Source organism: Pholis gunnellus (assembly GCF_910591455.1).
Source record: "Pholis gunnellus genome assembly, chromosome: 10".
NCBI lineage: Eukaryota > Metazoa > Chordata > Actinopteri > Perciformes > Pholidae > Pholis > Pholis gunnellus.
In genome coordinates this window covers 4,271,683-4,290,409 of record NC_136537.1, presented here as the reverse complement: position 1 = coordinate 4,290,409, position 18,727 = coordinate 4,271,683, and the positions used below count along the sequence as shown (strand labels likewise).

General features: G+C 42.2%; 1 protein-coding gene across 1 annotated transcript in view; it reads left to right on the top strand.

Annotated features, from left to right (window-relative positions):
* Positions 1-327: 327 nt before the first annotated feature.
* Positions 328-18,727, top strand: part of il1rapl2 (interleukin 1 receptor accessory protein-like 2) — a gene marked incomplete at both ends in the record, with an annotated part of 315,353 nt that continues 296,953 nt past the window's right edge. Inside the window, one exon of the mRNA XM_079167780.1 lies at positions 328-415. Coding sequence (XP_079023906.1) covers positions 328-415 — 88 coding nt within the window. The remainder of the gene's footprint in view (positions 416-18,727) is intronic.

Here is an 18,727-nt window from a genome sequence, read left to right as displayed (position 1 = left end):
TGGTCACCTCACGGTAGGATTTTCCTGTGGGTGCTCACCATTACCCACGGGTGCTCCAGTGCTGGAGAATTGGCACCTTTGGTAAAAAAGTGGTTGCCTTGACAGTGGACACTGCTGTTTGCATCCCTTCCCCAAGAAACAGGAGTTGTAGCCTTTCCGATTCTCATCACGATCTTGTGAACACAACACACTGTAATGCTTGGTGTCAATGTGTATATATATATATATATATATACTGTATGACAATCAGCATAGTAACTACAATGTTATCTCTAACACGTCCCCACTGTGTCCTCATGTCTAAAGGTGCCAGTGGAGACTAGAGAGATGGAGGCTTTATCCCTCCTCTTCCTCCTCCTCCTCATCGCCTCGGGAGCCTGTGACGGCGTCAAGTACATCTCCAAGAGGAACTCAGGTAGGATGAACCGCCTCTGTGTTTTGTTGTCTATACTTTAAGCTGTGTCATTTTGTAGAGAAAACGAGCTTTTCCCCCTCTTGAAAGTTCCCAGGCTTAGTCCTTTTTTTACTGATATTCTCTTTGTTTTTTGTTTTGTTTCACCGACATGCACTTTCATTGCTAAACACTCTTCAGACTCCTCCTGAAAAACAACGATAATGCTTTACCGCTTGTCTTTTCTCATCCTCCTCACTATTATTGCCATCGAATTTGCTCCCTCTCTTCTTTCCCAGCAGCTCTCTTGTCCTATCTGATGCATGGGTATCTCTTACCTTGATGCAATGGCTGTGTACCTCTACTTTGCTCCATCCGTCTCTTTCTTCTTCACCATCACCCTCTAACTCGTCCAACCTCTACCTCAGAGCTCACACAGCTGTTTCCCCCCGCCTCCCCTGTTTCTGCCGAGGGTGCGTAACGATCAGCCCGTCTGCTGCTGTTGTGCTCATTTGTGTATCGGCAGAAATATGATGAGACATCTGCTGATGGTCTTTTATCCGGGATCAATTTGTTGTGTCGCGCCGATCGGCTTGACATAGAGAGTTTGACTGGGCTGTCGATGTTTGCCATGCGGTCTCAATAACGCTTTGTATGCTACTGTACACTACTTCTAGCTTTGTTTACAGCTGAAGTAGAGGTTCTGTATTTATAGATATTACCAATAGCATTTGTAATCGTATTGCCACGCGGCCCTGCCATGTACTGAAAGTGACAAAAACACAGAAAATGACTTACCGACTTTTTAGAAAACTCAGGTCATCTAATTATAACAATCCAGTTAGAATTGATTCCCCCTGTAACGTAATCCTGTCTCACTATTTGGCTTTCTTGTAAGTGACAGTGTGTGTCCTGGAGGTTTAATCGAGGGAATAACAATCCCTCAGGGATCCTTTACGTAATTGCACACGCAGCGTCGGAGAATGACATCACAGGGCTTCAGCATTTTGTTAAAAATATAAAAGTTAAGGGCTGAGCGTTAACGGGCCTCAACACTTTATTTTCTAAATCAGCTTGTTGCTATGAAAGATGGGGTCGTCTCGGAACACCGGTTAGTACAGTTTATTCATTTCACATGAGAAATGGTGTATTTATGTTTCTCTCTGTGCTCCTGTGGCTGGTTTAAGGTGGGCGGGGCTCAGTTGAAAAAAAGGGGGTACTCCACCAATCAGGATTGAGAAACATTTGAATCACACTAGTCTTTTATTCTTAACCTTAATATTTAAATGGAAATATTTGCCATTTAAAAAAATATTTAGCTTGTGGCGAGAGTTAGATGAGGAGATTGTCAGTCTGTGCTATAAACATGAAGCTACTGGCAGCAGCTGGCTAGCTTAGCTTAGCATAAAGACTGGAAGCAGTTTAAAAGGTTAATGTGTCTCTGTTCTAAAGATATAGTGGAAAAGTTGAGCAACCGGTGAAGTTTACATTCCCAACAAAGAAATAGTCCAGCACATAACCGCTTAAAACAGAGAAGTTTTAGTTTTTGAACTTTGGGTTTTGTACAGATTTAGTAATGAATGTGTTAGTTAGCGAGTTTAATTTAGAGCTGCTTGTGAGGTGGATTTAGTTAGACTGAGCATATGTCTGTTCAGCATGAAAGTGGTATCAATCTTCTCATCTAACTGGCAGGAAAGTGAATAAGCACATTCCTAAAAAGTCATGCTGTAACTTTGATAAATAATAGCTGACGATGTATTTTTCTTTGTGTGTTATTCATTTAGATGTGAATATTTCATTTTAAAGATGGATCATTTAAATGGGCCTTTATTGCATAAGATGAAAAAGGCAAAAAGTAACGTATCAGATCTTTTTTTTTTTGTACTGGCAGTAGTAAGACATCTTATGTAAGATAGAAGTAGTGAGATAGCAGCTTGTAGGGAAATTCTGTCTTCAAAAGGAGTTCAAAGGTCAGGCTCATCTGCAGAACAAAAGCTGCTGCAGCTGGCAGAGATTTAGCAATGTGGTTGAGAGGAACCTTCCAAAAATGTCTTCCAGGCCATCCCAACACCCACACGCATCCTCACCGTACGTATTATGTTGCAAACCTTCCAACGGAATAAAACGGTGATTCATCTTTAATCAGACGAATAGACAAAAGGCGATGAACACGACACAATTTGTTGCATTGTGTCGGGGTAAATCCGTCTTTTGTGAAGCTCGGGTTTCAGAGTGTTCTCTGCGCTCCTCGCTCGGTCTCATCTTTTACTGTCTCTTCCGTCATATATCTCCTTCACTCTCGGCGTGATGACTGTGTGGGTGAGCCGGTGGGAGTTTTTGTTTGCTATTTTGCTGTGTAGATGTGTACGCTGGCAGGCATATCTGCGTGTGTGAATGCTCCGCTTCATGTCATATTGAGCAGTGACTGCCAGTGTGTGTGTGTGTGTGTGTGTGTGTGTGTGTGTGTGTGTGGGCGCTGTACATGTCCAGGTTTTTAAGTGTGTGTGTATGAAAACTAAGTGTGCTTCAGTGTATGCTCACTGAATGTGTGCTATCCTTCTGTGTGTGTGTGTGTGTGTGTGTGTGGGGGAGAGAGGTGTGCACAGAGCAATTATGTGATCAGAGCAGAGCCAAGCGGACATTTATGTGGGCGACCGCTACAGTCGGCCAAAGATAGGCTGATAGATCTCTTCTCTCCCTCGCTGCTTGTGTGTGTGTGTGTGTGTGTGTTACTGGACACCATATGGATAGAAACTACCACTTCCTTTTGTCGGTCTCCCCGCTGTGCTTTGATGTAGCAGAAAAGTGGACAAATTGTGATGAGACAGAGGAGAGAATGGTGGTGGTAGGTGAGAAGACGGTGAATGTTATACAGATCAGCACTAACATGGTAAATAAGCGTGAGCGTAAAACACAATGACAAAGCACAGTATCCAATCCCTGTAAGGAAATCCTTGCATCAGAGGTCAGATATTGTACACATCATCGGGTTTGGTGCCTTGCTCAAGGACACTTGTTTTCCTCCTACTGGCTTCTCACCCTAAAACAACCTGATACACCAAACATACAAAGACTGCAAAGTAAAGCAAAGTCCACGAGAGCCGGTCGGACATCTTTCTTTTTTTTCTCATTTAAGTTTTTAATGGTCCAAACACACCAACATCAATGGTCAGTCAATTTCCTCTCATTACGTGCCTACGATTTATTCAAAATAAACATCCGTCTTCACAGGAAACTCAGTTGGGTTTGGGCAACCAACCTACTTGATTAGGTTTAGGAAGCTATCATTATTTGGGTTAAGATACCCACAGACACCAAGTTACTTAAGTAAGCAAGTTACATGACAAACACATCAACATAGACCACCTCCACTTCCACTCCCCACCCGTGTGCTTTACTGGTCTTCATACTTCCTCGTTCATGATTACGTGGATAACAAGCAAAACAATTTAGTGGGATATCTATGAATTACGACGCATTCTTTTTCACAGGTATTGCTAGAAATGCTGGATGACATCAGCCTGCAGTTGGTAGAATAGAAAGTAATAGAGACATTTTCAATGGAATTGGTTGATTATTCTTTCTTCTTTTCCTCTCAAACCTCATTCACACCCCGGTGTGCTGATCATTCCGTTGTGGGGAATCATATTACTGCTGCAATTTGTTTCGAAATATTTCAGCATTAGTTGCTCCAGCTCCTCGTGTCCTTATCTGATCACACAATTCAATGCAAGGCATCAGTCTCATGGTAGAAATGATGTCCAATCAGTAAAAGCTGGACATGTTAAGTTCTATATGAGGAGGTAGTGACACTGCATTCTAATCTAACTCATATATAGTCAATGAGTTAGCTATTTCTGATGCAATGTTGGTGTTTATTGAGGTATGTCTTTTGTCTTTTTCTTCTAATCCAAACAAAGCTGTTTTAGCACAACCTAAACAGTATGTCAAGCTGCTTTTCACTGTGCTTATTGCATAAGCATGGGACAAAACAAATCTTTGATTTTGAATACTTAATATTGTTCCATATGCAATAACACAAGAGGAATATTATAATGAATGTGGGTTCAAACCAATAAAGGTACTCACATATAGTAGCTGGAGTATCTGGTATAGACTGACAAGGTCTTTACTGCTTTATGTGTTTATATACACAGGGTCCAGGGGATGGTAGATACAATGATTTATTTTGAAAAGAAATAAATCATTCATAAAACCTGATTGTGACTGAACCAGTTACATGCTGCAATGGCAAACATGTGACTTTGATTCAGAACCCTGTGCCTTATGTTGAGAATGTGTTTGAAGGGTGTTGCAAACAGTGCTGTGTTGAATTGCAAATTGGGTGCGAAGCAGTTAATGTGTTTTGGAGACTTGAGCTTGAGTTTCTGCCATAGAAATAGAATAGGACTAGATATGGATATTCCCATTTAAATGAATGCAGCCAGATGGTCGGTTTTTATGTGTACCTTTGCCATTGCAGCCCTTGTACACTTGTATAAACTTCACCAACTTATTGCTTATTTTCTGTAACCAGTGTAGCATTGAATCATGGTGGTTAGCATGGTAGCAACCAGCCAGCAGTACACCAGTTAGCTCACTAGCTTGCTAATTCCACCATGCTTTAATGCTACACATGGTTACAGAAAATAAGCCAGACAGCGGGCTGGTGGCCAGCGGCAGCGCTGGGTCTAATGGTCCCCCCTCCTCTCTCTCTCTCTCTCTCGCTCTCTCTCTCTCTCTCTCTCTCTCTCTCTCTCTCTCTCTCTCTCTCTCTCTCTCTCTCTCTCTCTCTCTCCATCGCTCAGGAGAAACACAAGCGACCTAGCTAACTAGCCAGCCATCTGTCTCCGAGCTGCATCCGCTCTCTTTACAGGCAAGCTGCGACCACACTTTATGGCTGTGTGTTGTGACCATGACGACTAACAACAGTTTTATTTTGTACGAGACAAATGGCCACTTAATAACAGTTTATTGCACATTCTACTCCTGTTCTCTTTCTTTGGGTTTTGTTCTCTGAGTGCCGGTTCCAATTATTGTCCGTCATGTCGAACTTTTAGTGTGTTAGCAACCAAAAAAACAAACACGTCCTTCCTGCTTCATCATCCCTCCATCCATTCGCTCCATCTCTCCCGGTCCTCTTAGTCAAGGCCAGATCTTAACGGCTTTCACGCTCCAGACAAAACCAATAGATTAGCTGAGATGGCGAGCAGGAAGATAACGCAGACTCTTATCTAGATCCCTGCTGGGCTGATACGGCGAAAGAGGGAGGGGAAGACAAAACAAATCAAACGTAAAGCGTGAGAACGGTTATCTGTTCATGTATGTACGATGTTGTGTGTTACTCAATGTTCAGTAAGTAGATGCATTTCCAACACTGTGTCCTCTGTATTTACTTGTCTTTAAAGACATCCACATGATATGCTGATACAGACGGTTTGTCTGTCTGTGTGTGTGTGTGTGTGCATGCGTGTGTCAGGGTGATTAAGTGCCAGTGAATGTCCTTGTATGTATGGATAAGAACGTGAGTGTCTCTGAGTGTGTGAGTGTGTTTTCTGACGCAGCTAAAACCTGAGATCAAAGAATGATTAGATCTCAGTCCGATCTAATCGCTCGGTAACTCCAAGCATGCAGAGTAGAGCCAAGATACCAGAGTGTGTGTGTGTGTGTGTGTGTGTGTATGTATCGGGCTTCAGTGTTGTAAAGGACATATTTGCATCGTGTAGTATATAACGGAGAAACTGTATTTGTGTGTGTGTGTGTGCCAACTGGCTTTGTGAGACGAAAAGAAGAAAACACACATGCAGAGCTGTCTTTTTTACTGACACACACACACACACACACACACACACGCCAGTCCCCTTCTCCACCTGCACATTACTTCTTATTTAGCATTAAAATGAATCTGAAGCTGAGCATATTTTTAGCTTCTGTTCTCTATGCAGACACATTTTTCACAGTAAAGCGTTGACGCACTTGGTTTTTACGCTTGACTGTGATCGCCTTTGCTGCACAATGAGCATGATGCTATAAAACTCAAATAAATATGTTCGAATAAAAAATGTACATTAAGATGAATCGTTACACCAAAAATACAGGAAAATGTGCAAAAAACCCAAATAGCATCCTGTAACGGAGATCCACAATGACTTTATCTTCTATTTGAAATGCTGGAGGAGCGATGTAAATTTCTTTGCCATCACTGTTGGTGTTGCTCAAAGTGCCGAGGGCAAATTACTAATTCACCACGGTGGAGAACACAGACAGTAACAGATGACAAGGGGAAACAGAGAAGGGGAAGGGAGATATTCAACATTTATGAGCTCTTATTGTACTACAGTAGCTGGAGAGATACAAGGAGACACTTTTGTTTCGCCTGGGATGCCGAATGGTGCAGGTAAGTGATGTAACAACATGGCAGCTTTGCAACAAATAAGTACCATTATGATGCGTTTTGTTCAGTTTTTTTTTGTGAGTCAGTTTCCAGAGAAAGTTATTTTCAACTCAGCCGGAGTTTTGACAATGTCACCGGAAGCAAAAGCAAAGACTCATTAGTCTTTAACATTTGAGATGTTTTGTGTGTTTGCAGACCAATCCGCCACGCACACATTTCATTGTGATTAAAAGGAACAGAAGTCCCAGCCTGACCGTCTGCTCACCCCGAGAGACTAATGAGCATCAGAAAATGGACGGTAGCCGCTCACTTTCGCTGTGATCCGGCATGAAGGCCGGGCGTCGTCTAGATAGAACATAACATGGCGGCCTTTTTTTAGACATTGTCCAATTATTTCAAAAGAGTTTTTTGCATAACTTGCCACATGCAGTTTGAGACAAGGATCTTTCCCCTGTGACAATTGCAGATATTAGCCCCCCAACATAGTAACACATAACTTCTGATCATTGAGAAGGCGTGGCATGAAGTGTTAATATGATCCCTGATCATGTGATCATTGAAGGATCAGTAAACGTTGGGGATCAGCATTAGTTAGTGCAACCCCCGCCCCCCCGGTGCAAACAAAATCCTCATTTTAAATAAAGTGATTCAGTTTTATTAAATTAGCTATTCTATGCTCAACTTTATGTAAAGAATACATCTGAAGCAATGGCTATGCAATGGTAGAGAACTGCTAAAACCGTCGTGGAGAGCCTGGACTAGATGGAAATGGTAAATGGACTGTGTTCATAGAGCGTGTTTTTACAAGCCAGCATTCCCCCCCCCGTTCATAAACGCACATTCATACACTGAGGTTACTGAAGGGGCCACCTGCTCATCAGGAGCCATAAACAATTCACACGCACACTCACAGCAATCTGGAGGATCAGTATCTTGCCCAAGAACACTTTTGACATGTGGACTGGAGCGCCCAGGGATCAAACCACTGATCTTCTGATTAGTGGAGGACCACTCTTCATCCTGAGGTGTGTAACAGTTCTTTAGTGCTGGTGTGTGTGCCCGTCATGACATTCAGCATGAACATGAAATCTAGTATCTGCGTTTACAGAACTCCTAGCTAACGTCTCTCCCCGGCATGACTAATTAACACAAGTGGCTTTTTCAGCCACTTGACTTTTTTTTCCACTTTGCATTCAGCTCTGTGTGTTTTCTGCACACACACACACACACCAATTACAATACACTGTTGCCCTTTTGTTGCCCCTCTTAAACTCAGGATAACAGGCTGTTTGTGAGGCAGCTGTGTTTGAGTGTGTGTGTGTGTGTGTGTGTGTGTGTGTGTGTGTGTGTGCGTCAGCTTGCTCTAATTGAACTATTATGTGTAACTTCAACTATAGCAACATTAGCAAAGACCAGCTTGCTAAACAATACAGATAGCTGCGACATTCTGTTTTTTCTGCGTTGATCTGCACTAAACAGTAATCAGTCAGTTAAGACGCTACTTTTTGCCAGAATGCCCTGTATTTTAATTGAATAATGTTGCATTTAAATCTCATCATTTAGGAACTTGTTTCCATTAAGTAAGGCCTTTATTTTGAATGATTTGACCCCTCTTCCTAATACTTCTCTACACTGGGCAGTGGACCTTCTGAGACCAGAGCCACATCATGACCAAATGCTTCATTTCCTCCCAAGCGAGTGCTGAATGTGCGGTTTTCTCTTCTTGTGTCCCTGCTCCTCCTAAAGGACATGAGTTTTCTCTCACCTCTCTGTCTGTGTGCCCTGTGGCACGGCACCGTGGAACAGGAGACAGGAAGAGAGCGGATTGGAGTGGCCCACGCTGATGCAACATCTGTCACGTTTGTGCGCTGAGGTCTTGAGCTGTGTCCAAAACCGCTCCCTCATTGACTTTACTCTATACAACAGACACTCTGACATTCAGTTTTTGTGGCAATTATGAATCATTGTCATTTTGTGTCATTGCTGAGTGTTGCACAATGGTAGTTTTTGCATAAAAAAAATAGGATGCAGTTTATTATGGGATTGTTAGCAAAAAGCACTTTTACATTACAATTCAACATTGTTCTGGGCACTACATAGTGAATACATTTGTAATTCTCAGCCATGCCTGCACTGATGGCTACCACCTGATGCCAGGTGATTGTGATCTTTCACACACCGATGGCACAGCCTTCAGAGCAATTTGGGGCCAAGGACCCATCGACTGGAGGAGCCAGGGATCGAACCGCCAATCTTCTGATTGAGGGGCGACCCGCTCTACCTTCTGAGCCACAGTCACATGCTGCATGCTTTTTATCCAGGGTGCCTAGGACGTTGCACTCTTATCATCTGTCTTTACTACGCAACCAAAACTTGAGCACTGACGAAGACTAGGACGAAGTGACGGTAACTAAGCAGTAAGCATTACTGACAAAACAAACGAAAAAGGAAAGATGAATGGATTTCAAACGCTGTTAATCCCTGACAGCAGCTTTGCTGCTTGCTCTGTGTGGACTTGGCTGACATTTCACCTGGATGGAAAGGGTAAAGCAAGTAACATAGTAAGTGGGACAGATAGCAAAAGTCTGGGGAGCTCTGCAGTAAAATGGTGAACTTTTCCTCTGCGATTGGTTGTTCCTCCTCACATGTGGTGCACGCTGCAGTGTTAGTGCATAGTCAACTATGTGGGAAGTGATTTTAAACAGGACTTTTTACAATATCTTGAGAGTAATCCTCAATAGAGGGTGCTTCACCTGAAAACTAAACACTGCTCTTCTTTAGAGCATAAATGTGCTGAGTTCTCTGAACTCTCTTGTTACTCATTTCAAGGGGAAAAAAAGAACTGACTCTTTGAACTTTGAACTGAAGACTTTTATTCTACAATAAATGATTGGAGAAGCAGATTTTTGCTACAGTGTCAAAAAAAGTATGCCCTCTCCTCTAAAAATATTATTCATCATCATCTTTGACATTCAATTTTCACTACATATCTCTTTTTTTCTCATACTTCTCTACTTCCATTCCCACTCTTGCACTTCGTCTCTCTCATCAGGACTCTGCAGAGTCCTTCTGTCCTCTATGTCTCTCTTTTTCCACTTTCTCTCTTTCTCTGTCTAATCGGCTTTCAGGGGGTTCTGAGTCGGTAGCTACCAGGAAATAATGTCATTGAGGTTGATCATGTATCTAAAATGAAAGTAAAGTAAAAGGACATAAAGATGTTTCCATCGTCTTTTAGTCATGGAATGTACAGTCCCTGCATGACATTTAGAGTTTAGTTTAGACCAGTTACCATTCGAGCTAATTGTCTCCATCAAAATCAAAACAGCTACCCCCCCCCCACACACACACACACACACACACACACACACACACACACACACACACATCTCTCCCTCTCTCTCTCTCTTGTCTCCATGTCTCTGTTGTGCTCCAAGGTCATATTAAAGATTCATCCATTCTCTGGTTCTGCAGTCAAATATTGATAAAGGCTGACAGCGCTTTGACTCGGTACACCTAAGGCTTCCATTCAGCATGCACACACACACACACACACACACACACTTATCCACACAACCTTGAATGCCCATACACTTATATAGTCCTGCACACAAATACCAATATGGCCGTTATACACATACAGGCAAAAACAAACACAGGTGTTCAAACACCAGTTTACACTGTAAAAAATCAAAACACACAAATCGTTACAGTTCTGTTAGTGTACCGTGATCATTTCATCTTCTTGAAATCAAGACACTTTTTTCAAAATGTATTCTCATAAAAACATAATGTGTTGGAAGTCCCTAAGCAGCACATAAAGGTACTTGTTTACACCTCAACCACAACATAGGTCCTTATTTTGAACATGAACTGATGAGACGTCTGCAGATGGTGAGATAAGAAAACGCTACCCAGAGAAAAAACATTTTTGAGAGTTAACACGTGCACTGTGGGATGGCTAAATTGAGAGATTGCCGTCATTCCTGCATTTGGCAAACCAACAACCCAATAAATGAAAAGAATATTTTAACATCTCCATATTTCCAAGCAAAGTGGAAAAATAGGTGCAGGAAAATAAATAAATTAACCTTACCCAGTTATTTCTTTTTAATTCTGGATTTTATTGTCAGCTATTAGCAGGGCTCTTATGATGTCAGCATTTAATTTACTTGAAAAGATGCATGTCTTGTAATGTCAAACACATCTTATGGTTATGGTATACAAAACATTACTTTCTGTGCTTCTGAAATTTGAGGCATCCACAAACGAGCATGACATCACAGTTGTGAACTATGCGAGCTTGATGTGAAGAAAACGAACACTGAGAACAGACGTGTCCACTGTTTGAACCGAACATATTTGCATATTCCTAACTGATGGAATTTTACATGAAGGAAAAGGAGTCAATTCACTTTCAAGTGGCCTTATTTTTTGCAGTTTATTAAAAAATGTATGGAGAAACAAAATTGTAGTATGTCCTTAACTATATCTATTTGTTTCACATGTGTGTATGTCAGTGGCGGGCCGTGGATTTTATACCTGGGCCTTCAGTGCTGTTCTACACTTCTAATAACCTCATTTTGACGTCACAGCTACGGGTTATTATTTGTTTCGTGTAAAAGCCGCATATTCACATAACACTGCAACATTTGACAAATGAAATAAAATGTTACATGAAGTTCAACACCTATCATACAAAACACGAAATGCAGAGTGCAGATACATGAATACGAGCATGACGGGACGCTGCGTCATTACCGGACAATACAGTCCAAATCAGGGGTGCCCAATACATCGATCGCGATCGCAGAGGTAGTGCCGGTAGATCGCATGCCATTCTTTTCTAACACACGGGTCACCACATATGCACAGTGAACCGCGCAAGCTACTGCAAAACTCCGCGAGCTAATTAGTCAGCCTGATGCAGCAGTCGCTCTCCCGCAAGCACCGCCCCCGCCAACGAAGGTCCGGCAACAGCCGCTCCTCTTACGATCAGCAGCACCCACCATTCAAATATTATTCATAAAAACGCCACGATAGACAAGTGAACAGTAGAGGTAAACAAACGAAGTTCACTTACCAAATGCAGTCTATCCTCCTTTCTTTGTTGACAAAGAGTTTAATCCCATTACATCAGTTCCAGTAAGAAGTCCTACTCGATTCATCGACGCCAGTCGAGCCTCCCCAGTTATATTTCGCCGATGGTAGTCAGTCTTCCACCGCCGGTGGTCGTCTTCGGCCGTGGACCGGCCGTGGACCGGTGAAGGGCGGGCCGCGGTTGTGGAGCTGTTTCCCTGCGAACGTGGTCGTTGAGTTGTAGATCCACTCGAGTCTCTCCAAAAGTACCGACGCTCAGTTAAAATGAAACACATTCCCAGCCATAACATGTGCAACGCTTCTCTGACGCTGCATACAGATCCTTTTCCTGGCTGGGTCAGGGCTGCTAGCTGTGGGGTCGTTTCTTACTATGTCCAGTTTGTTCAGAAATGTCCTTCTTGAGAAAAGCGTTCCCAGTAACTCCACCACTAAATCCGTTTCTCCTCCTTCCGCCATTTGATATTAAAAAAACAAAGCTAGGTAAAATGTCTTTCAAATATTTCCACTTGAACTCTGTCTGCTACAAAGCTCTGCTAGCAATCATGTTTCGCGGGCACATAGTCACGTGCCCGCCCACTGACCAATCACAGCACACTCTGCACCTTGCGGGAGAGAGGCATTGAGCTGCAGTAATGCTGACGTAACTAGGCCTGCAAACCGCTCTGGTGCCGGCCATGAATCTCAAACTAAAGATCTGATTGGTTGATCAACAATATCGTCCCCATTCAACTTAATCTGCACATGCCAGCACTGGGTGAGTCTGCAGGCTGGGGCCTCTCTTCTTACTAGAGACACAGAGGTGAAATCTGATTGGATAAAAGCTCTACTTAAAACAAGCTGCACTGGAAGCAGAGCAACTGAGGAGCACAGTAGCTGTGCAATGAGAAAATAAGATAATGGGAAAAATATTTTTATAAATTATAATACATATAAGAAAAAATTAAATGTATTTAAGAAAAAATATTAAATTATAAAATAGCTATAACTTTGTGATTCTGTTTAGGCCAGCAGAGAAGGCTTTGAAGGCCCTGACGGCCCGCCACTGGTGTATGTTAACACTGTAAGGAAGTGTAGTCTCTCTAATAACAACTGGTTGGCTGATTATAGCCTGACGTCATGATATTACAGTCCATCACTGTCCTCTGTGAGTTTGTGTGTGTAAAACTCCCATGAAGTGTATTTGAGTAAACACTTGTCCACTTGCATGTCTGCTGAGGTTTGTGTGTGTGTGTGTGTGTATGTGTGTGGTTGACAGTAATGAATTTGGACAGGGGGCCCAGGGGAAAAAGACTATATGCAACCCTCTATTAATTACCCCCTTAACACATGCACACACCCAGCATGTGCAGAGAGATGCAAGCATGGACGAATACACTTCATCAGTGTCACAACAGCCAAAATAAGAAAATTACTCCCAGTTGTATACCTGCTTCCAAAATCTTTACTTCTTAGTCTCCTCACTTCTGATGAAAAAAACCCATCAAAATGATGTCTTTGTTTCCTTCTCTGTTGCCTGGAATGTATGCCATTGACTATTCTTACTTTATACCTCTCTATCTCACACAGACACACACACACACACGTCATTTCTCTGTTTTTAACACAATCTCTTTTACAGTGAAAGGCATGAATTTATTATAGCGTGATAAATTATAAAAAACACCACTTCACAGCTGGACTCACACACTTGTCACATACGGGTATGTACATTAAGCCATTCACACAATGGAGGAGTTTTTAAAACGTGTATGAGTGAGTTGTTAAAATCCCTTCAAGTCCCCACTTAGTTAAAATTAATAAACAGAATTCACCAGAGGGTTTTAGACGTGATTTTAGATTAAATTAAAGAACGGAACAGGGGACTTCCAAAATGTCCCCTGTTTGCCAAGGAGTCCCCAGTTGGAATGTTCAATGACGCTTAAGTCCACCATTGGTAAGTGCACACACACACACACACACACACACACACGCACACACACACAAGCACATTTGCACTGGCAGGACGAGGACATAAACAGATTACATTTGCTGTGGACAAATAAGCCTGAGAACGAATTAATGTTAAACCCTCTGCCTTATCCAAAGAACAAACATATGCAGAGTAAGTAGAACCTGAACCTGACCTACAAAATGTACCAACACAGAGCAATGCACACACACTACATACAAATGTACAACCATTTAAATACTCTGGTAATACACACACACACGCACACACACACAGGATTTTTAAACCTTTTTTTCAATGTTTGTGAAATGAAAGGCACTATACGGAGAATAATATTATAAACAATGAGGGTCCTTAGAGTCAAACAGTAAAGAGACTGCAGCTTGTAATATTCTTTTTTTTTTTACTTTTCAACAGGATAAAACTTTTTTGGACATATTTAACCCATAGCAGTGATTGAAGACGTGCCGCTAACTTCACTATAACTCTGGTTATGTTTTGTATCAACATTCAAATAATGTGATAATCAGTTGTGAAACAGCAACCTTTTACATTTTAGAACAAACCTAATTGTTATTCATATAAGCCCTTTTTGCCCAGTTTTAATGAACCTTGTATTACGAGGCAATGGTATATATTAACAATCAAAATTATCCCATAAAAAATTACCACAAAATCTTTGCTTAAAAGTGTTATTGACAGCATCTAAAGCAACTTAATTTCTAAAACAAAAACACAGACGTCTACCAGACCAAGGTAGCCCCGCCCTAAAGCATACTCTGCTTTATGGTCTGTTTGACTCTAAATGGACCATCATCATTTACTAAATGAACATCATGCTGTAGTGAAGAAGACTTGAAACTAGAGAATGAGACCATAAACTCATGTTTACGTTTGTTAGACTTCTATGCAACCAGGATTAGGCCATTAGAAAAAGGTTTAAGACACTTCTGCAATGGCTTTCTTTTACAGACCCGGAGGTTGCTGCCTGATTACATTGTAACCCCCCCCCCCCCCACCCCCACCCCTCCACCTACAACCATCTAGCCCACCCCAAACTCTGCCACCCAATAATAAGCATATAACAAGCCATTAATTTGAGGGAGAGAGAAAAAGACAAAAGTTGATGAGAGCAAAAACTGAGGAAATGAAAGGGAACCAGAAGAAAGAAAGAGAAAAAAGATGAGGGAGAAGAAGGGTGGGGAAGAGCAGAACGGCAGAAAGGAGAGAGAGCAAAAAGAGAGACAAAGAGAACATCTAACACGAAGTCCTTGCTGTCAGCCAGTATGTAATTAAGTTCTGCACTCTGTCACCATCGCTCTGTAGAACTGGCAATTTAACTGGGCCGGAGCCAGGAGAGCAGATCAGAGGAGGGGGGGGGGGGGGGGGGGGGGAGCAGGAACGGGAGAGAGTGGAGAAAAAGAAGGAGAGGTGTTGAGAGACACTGGGAGAAGATGATTTCAAATAAAATAATCCAGAAGAGTGCAGATGAGATGGAGAGAAATAAAAGGGAGGAGCAAGGGCTAAAGGGGGATGCAGAAGCAGAATAAAGTGAGGAGAGAAGGCAGAAGGAAAAGAGGGAGGGGAGGAGAGGACAATGGGGAAAAGAGGAGAGGAGTGAGGAGTGCAAAGCAGCAGTTAATTGAATAGAAAACTAGATTTTCCATCTGGCTTATGCGAAGCTATGAGGGTCTCAAAGCTGACAATCGGCTGAGCACATCCATTTAACACTCGGGTCACACTACTTAGTGGCGTAAGCCTATGAAATTAACAGATCTGATCTTTTAAGTGGAAAAACAACATGTAAAGACGATCCTTGGTTTACCCACTCGGCTGATTAGTGCTCAGTGGGCGTTATGACGTCTCTGCTGTCCTTTGGGTGGGACAACTCCCACCTCGCAACTCGCAACATCAACTTGCAAAAAAAGGCATGTTAATAAGTTCTTAACATTTTAAGATGAGCTACCTTGAAAATAATAAAAACTATATGTTTTCCATTAAGTCATTGACAAAAGATTAGTTGATACCACTGAATTTATGTATGATCATTTTAAAGTGCGGTGGTTGGGTGTGGTCAGAAATGTGCTCTGTCGCACCTGTAACCACACCCAGTAGTGATGTCACGGAAGTATATCTGTACATCACTACAGCCAGGTGACAAGTTGGGGACGTGTTTCCCCACATGTGTTTGTTCTCAATGCTGACTTCTTACCAGCCGTGACAGCGATGCTGGTATTGTTTTCACCTTGTGAATCTGTGTGCAGATAGATTTTTCTGACAGCAACAGTGTCGCAATCGTGCAAGATGCAGTCACAAAACTAAGATGGGTTTAGTCCAGGCAGCAACCTCCAGATCTGCTGAGTGAAGCCAATGCGGAAGTGTCCTACAACGTGCATTCTCTCTACTGACCAGCAGGGGGTGACTCCTACGGTTTCAAAAAGAAGTCTGATTGCATGGAGGTCTATGAGAAAATGACTCTACTTCTCTCTTGATTTATTACCTCAGTAAACATTATAAACATGTTATGGTTCCAATCTCTACTTTCAAGTCTTCTTCAATACAGCATGATGTTCATTTAGTAAATGATGGTCCATTTAGAGTCAAATAGACCATAAAGCAGGGGATGCTTTAGGGCGGGATTACTGTGATTGACAGGTCGCTGCAGCTACCAGAGCCGTATACGGCGTCTCTACGTTCATCCTCCGCGTTACAACTATGGTAACTTCCGTTCATTGGTTGCAAAAAAGCCAAGTTGCTGATGGCGAAACCTTCAAACTCGAGGCTTCACAAGGGCAGTCCATAAAGCAATGGGTGACATCACGATGACTACGTCCACTTCTTATATACAGCCCTGGTGTGGTCTGATCATGTGGGGGAGTAGTTTTAATTTATGTCCGTAACTTAAATATGGTAACAGACTAATTACAACAAACATTTATTAACCTGACCAAGTAGTTTTGTTGCCTAAAAACAACCATGGGATTTCTGTTGTGTTTTTGTTTTGCTTTGTTTCAATTTAAAGCGTCAATCACGTGTTTAAAGCTGCGACCGCAATCAGGGAGGAAATGCATTCCCCTCTAAATGTAAATAGTTGTATGGGGACGCGATTTTGTGAGACACGGGGTTGCTGAAGAAGACGCTGACGACGCCAGCGCCTTTCTGAAAAGATAAAGAGTTAAAAAGTAGTGCTGAAGTGGAGTCGCTCTGAAAAAAATACATTGGGTGCAGCGCATGTTCTCCTAATTAGGACAATTGAAAAAAGACACTAGCGCTCACAAAAAAACCTATGTATATGGACATTCAGCCTGTGGAGATCAGCAGAAACCAATTTTTTTTAGATTGTGTTGTTAAGGGGGGGGGGGGCTTTGAAATGAAGTTCTGTTCGAACAAAGTTTGGCTGCACAGCAGGCGTTTGTAGCCCAGGTGAAAAGGATTTAAACTAATCAGCTGTGTGTGCTTCCCTGTGTGAACGAAAATAATAAAATAATATAAAAAAGAGACACGGAGAACAGACACTTTTCCTGGATGCAAAGAGGAGAAATTGAGAGAAATGCAAAAGGTGAAAGGCAGAGAAAGGTGAGAACAAAAATGAAGAAAAAAATAAGGCAGTGAGAGAAACGGAGAGAAGGGAGAGCGAGGCAGCCAAACAGGAAAAAGAGAAGAAGACGGAAAGAGAACTGTAGTTAAGCTACAGTAAGTAAATGGCTTTTCGATGTGCAAGTCTCTGGTGAGAAGACAAGGAAAAAGAAGTTCAAGAGATGGAGGGGGATGTTAAATAAAAAGAGCGTGACACTGATGAACCCGCTACCAAAGTCTTCGTCCTTGCGTGTGAGTGTCTGTGTGCATATGTGTGTGTTTGCGTGCATAAAAAAAACCCTGTAGGGGGTGTTAAGAGTGTGGCAGATTCACTCCATGGGGAGTCTGAATTGTGTGTGTGTGTGTGTGTGTGTGTGTGTGTTGTGTGTAGAAATAAGTGTTGAAGCATTTGACTGAAGGGCAATTAAAGGAGAGTGTGTGAGTCTATGCGTCTAAATGTTGGCTAGTGTGAGGGCCACACTGCTGTGTAGCTGCTTATTGACATCGTAATTACCAGTGAATAATGCAGGGCCGTACGTGTGTGCATGAATGCATGTTTGTGTGCGTGAGCGTGTGTACAAAGTGTATCCGCTTGGGTAGACTCGCTATTGGCATTCTAATTAGACAGAATGATCTACTCTCCCTGTTAAGACCAAAGCAGGGCTGCACATAGTGGTAGTTGGTAGAACATGCTGCAGTGTTAACCCGCCGCCATGTTGGGTCCACCAGCCTTGCTCCGTGGCTGTTGCTAAGTAACTGAAGGAGGATTATATAATTACCCAATGTATCCATAAGACAAAGTTACTCCTCATCTTTCGTGCGTTTTTCCTACGTAAGTCCAGCAACACGTGTCAAATTCCGTTCGTTACAAAGCAGAGAGTCTTCATAATAAACTTCCGTCTTCACAGGAAACAACTTAAGTTAGGTTTAGGAAACAAAACGGCTCCGTTAGATTCAGGAACATATCATGGTTTGGGTTAAAATAACTATGGTAGTCGTATTTTTTTTTAAATAGCGATGAACTAACTAGTCCTTCGAATAATTATTTTTCCATTAAAAACATGTTTGGGCACTTCTCAAGGTAGTACAGGGTTAGGCTAAATGTGTTGAGTATCTAATAAGTAGTATGGAGCAGGAGCCAGGAGGCGGGTTAGTGTAGTTTATCTTGTGTTTGGCCAATCAGAGCAGACTGAGCTTTTTTGGGAGAGGGGCTTGAAAAGACAGGTGTGTTTTAGACAGAAGGTGTATTCTGGTATATTCAGTCAGACAGTATCAGGAAAAAAATGTGTTTTTGCATTAAAAAAAGTAAACATGTCATCGT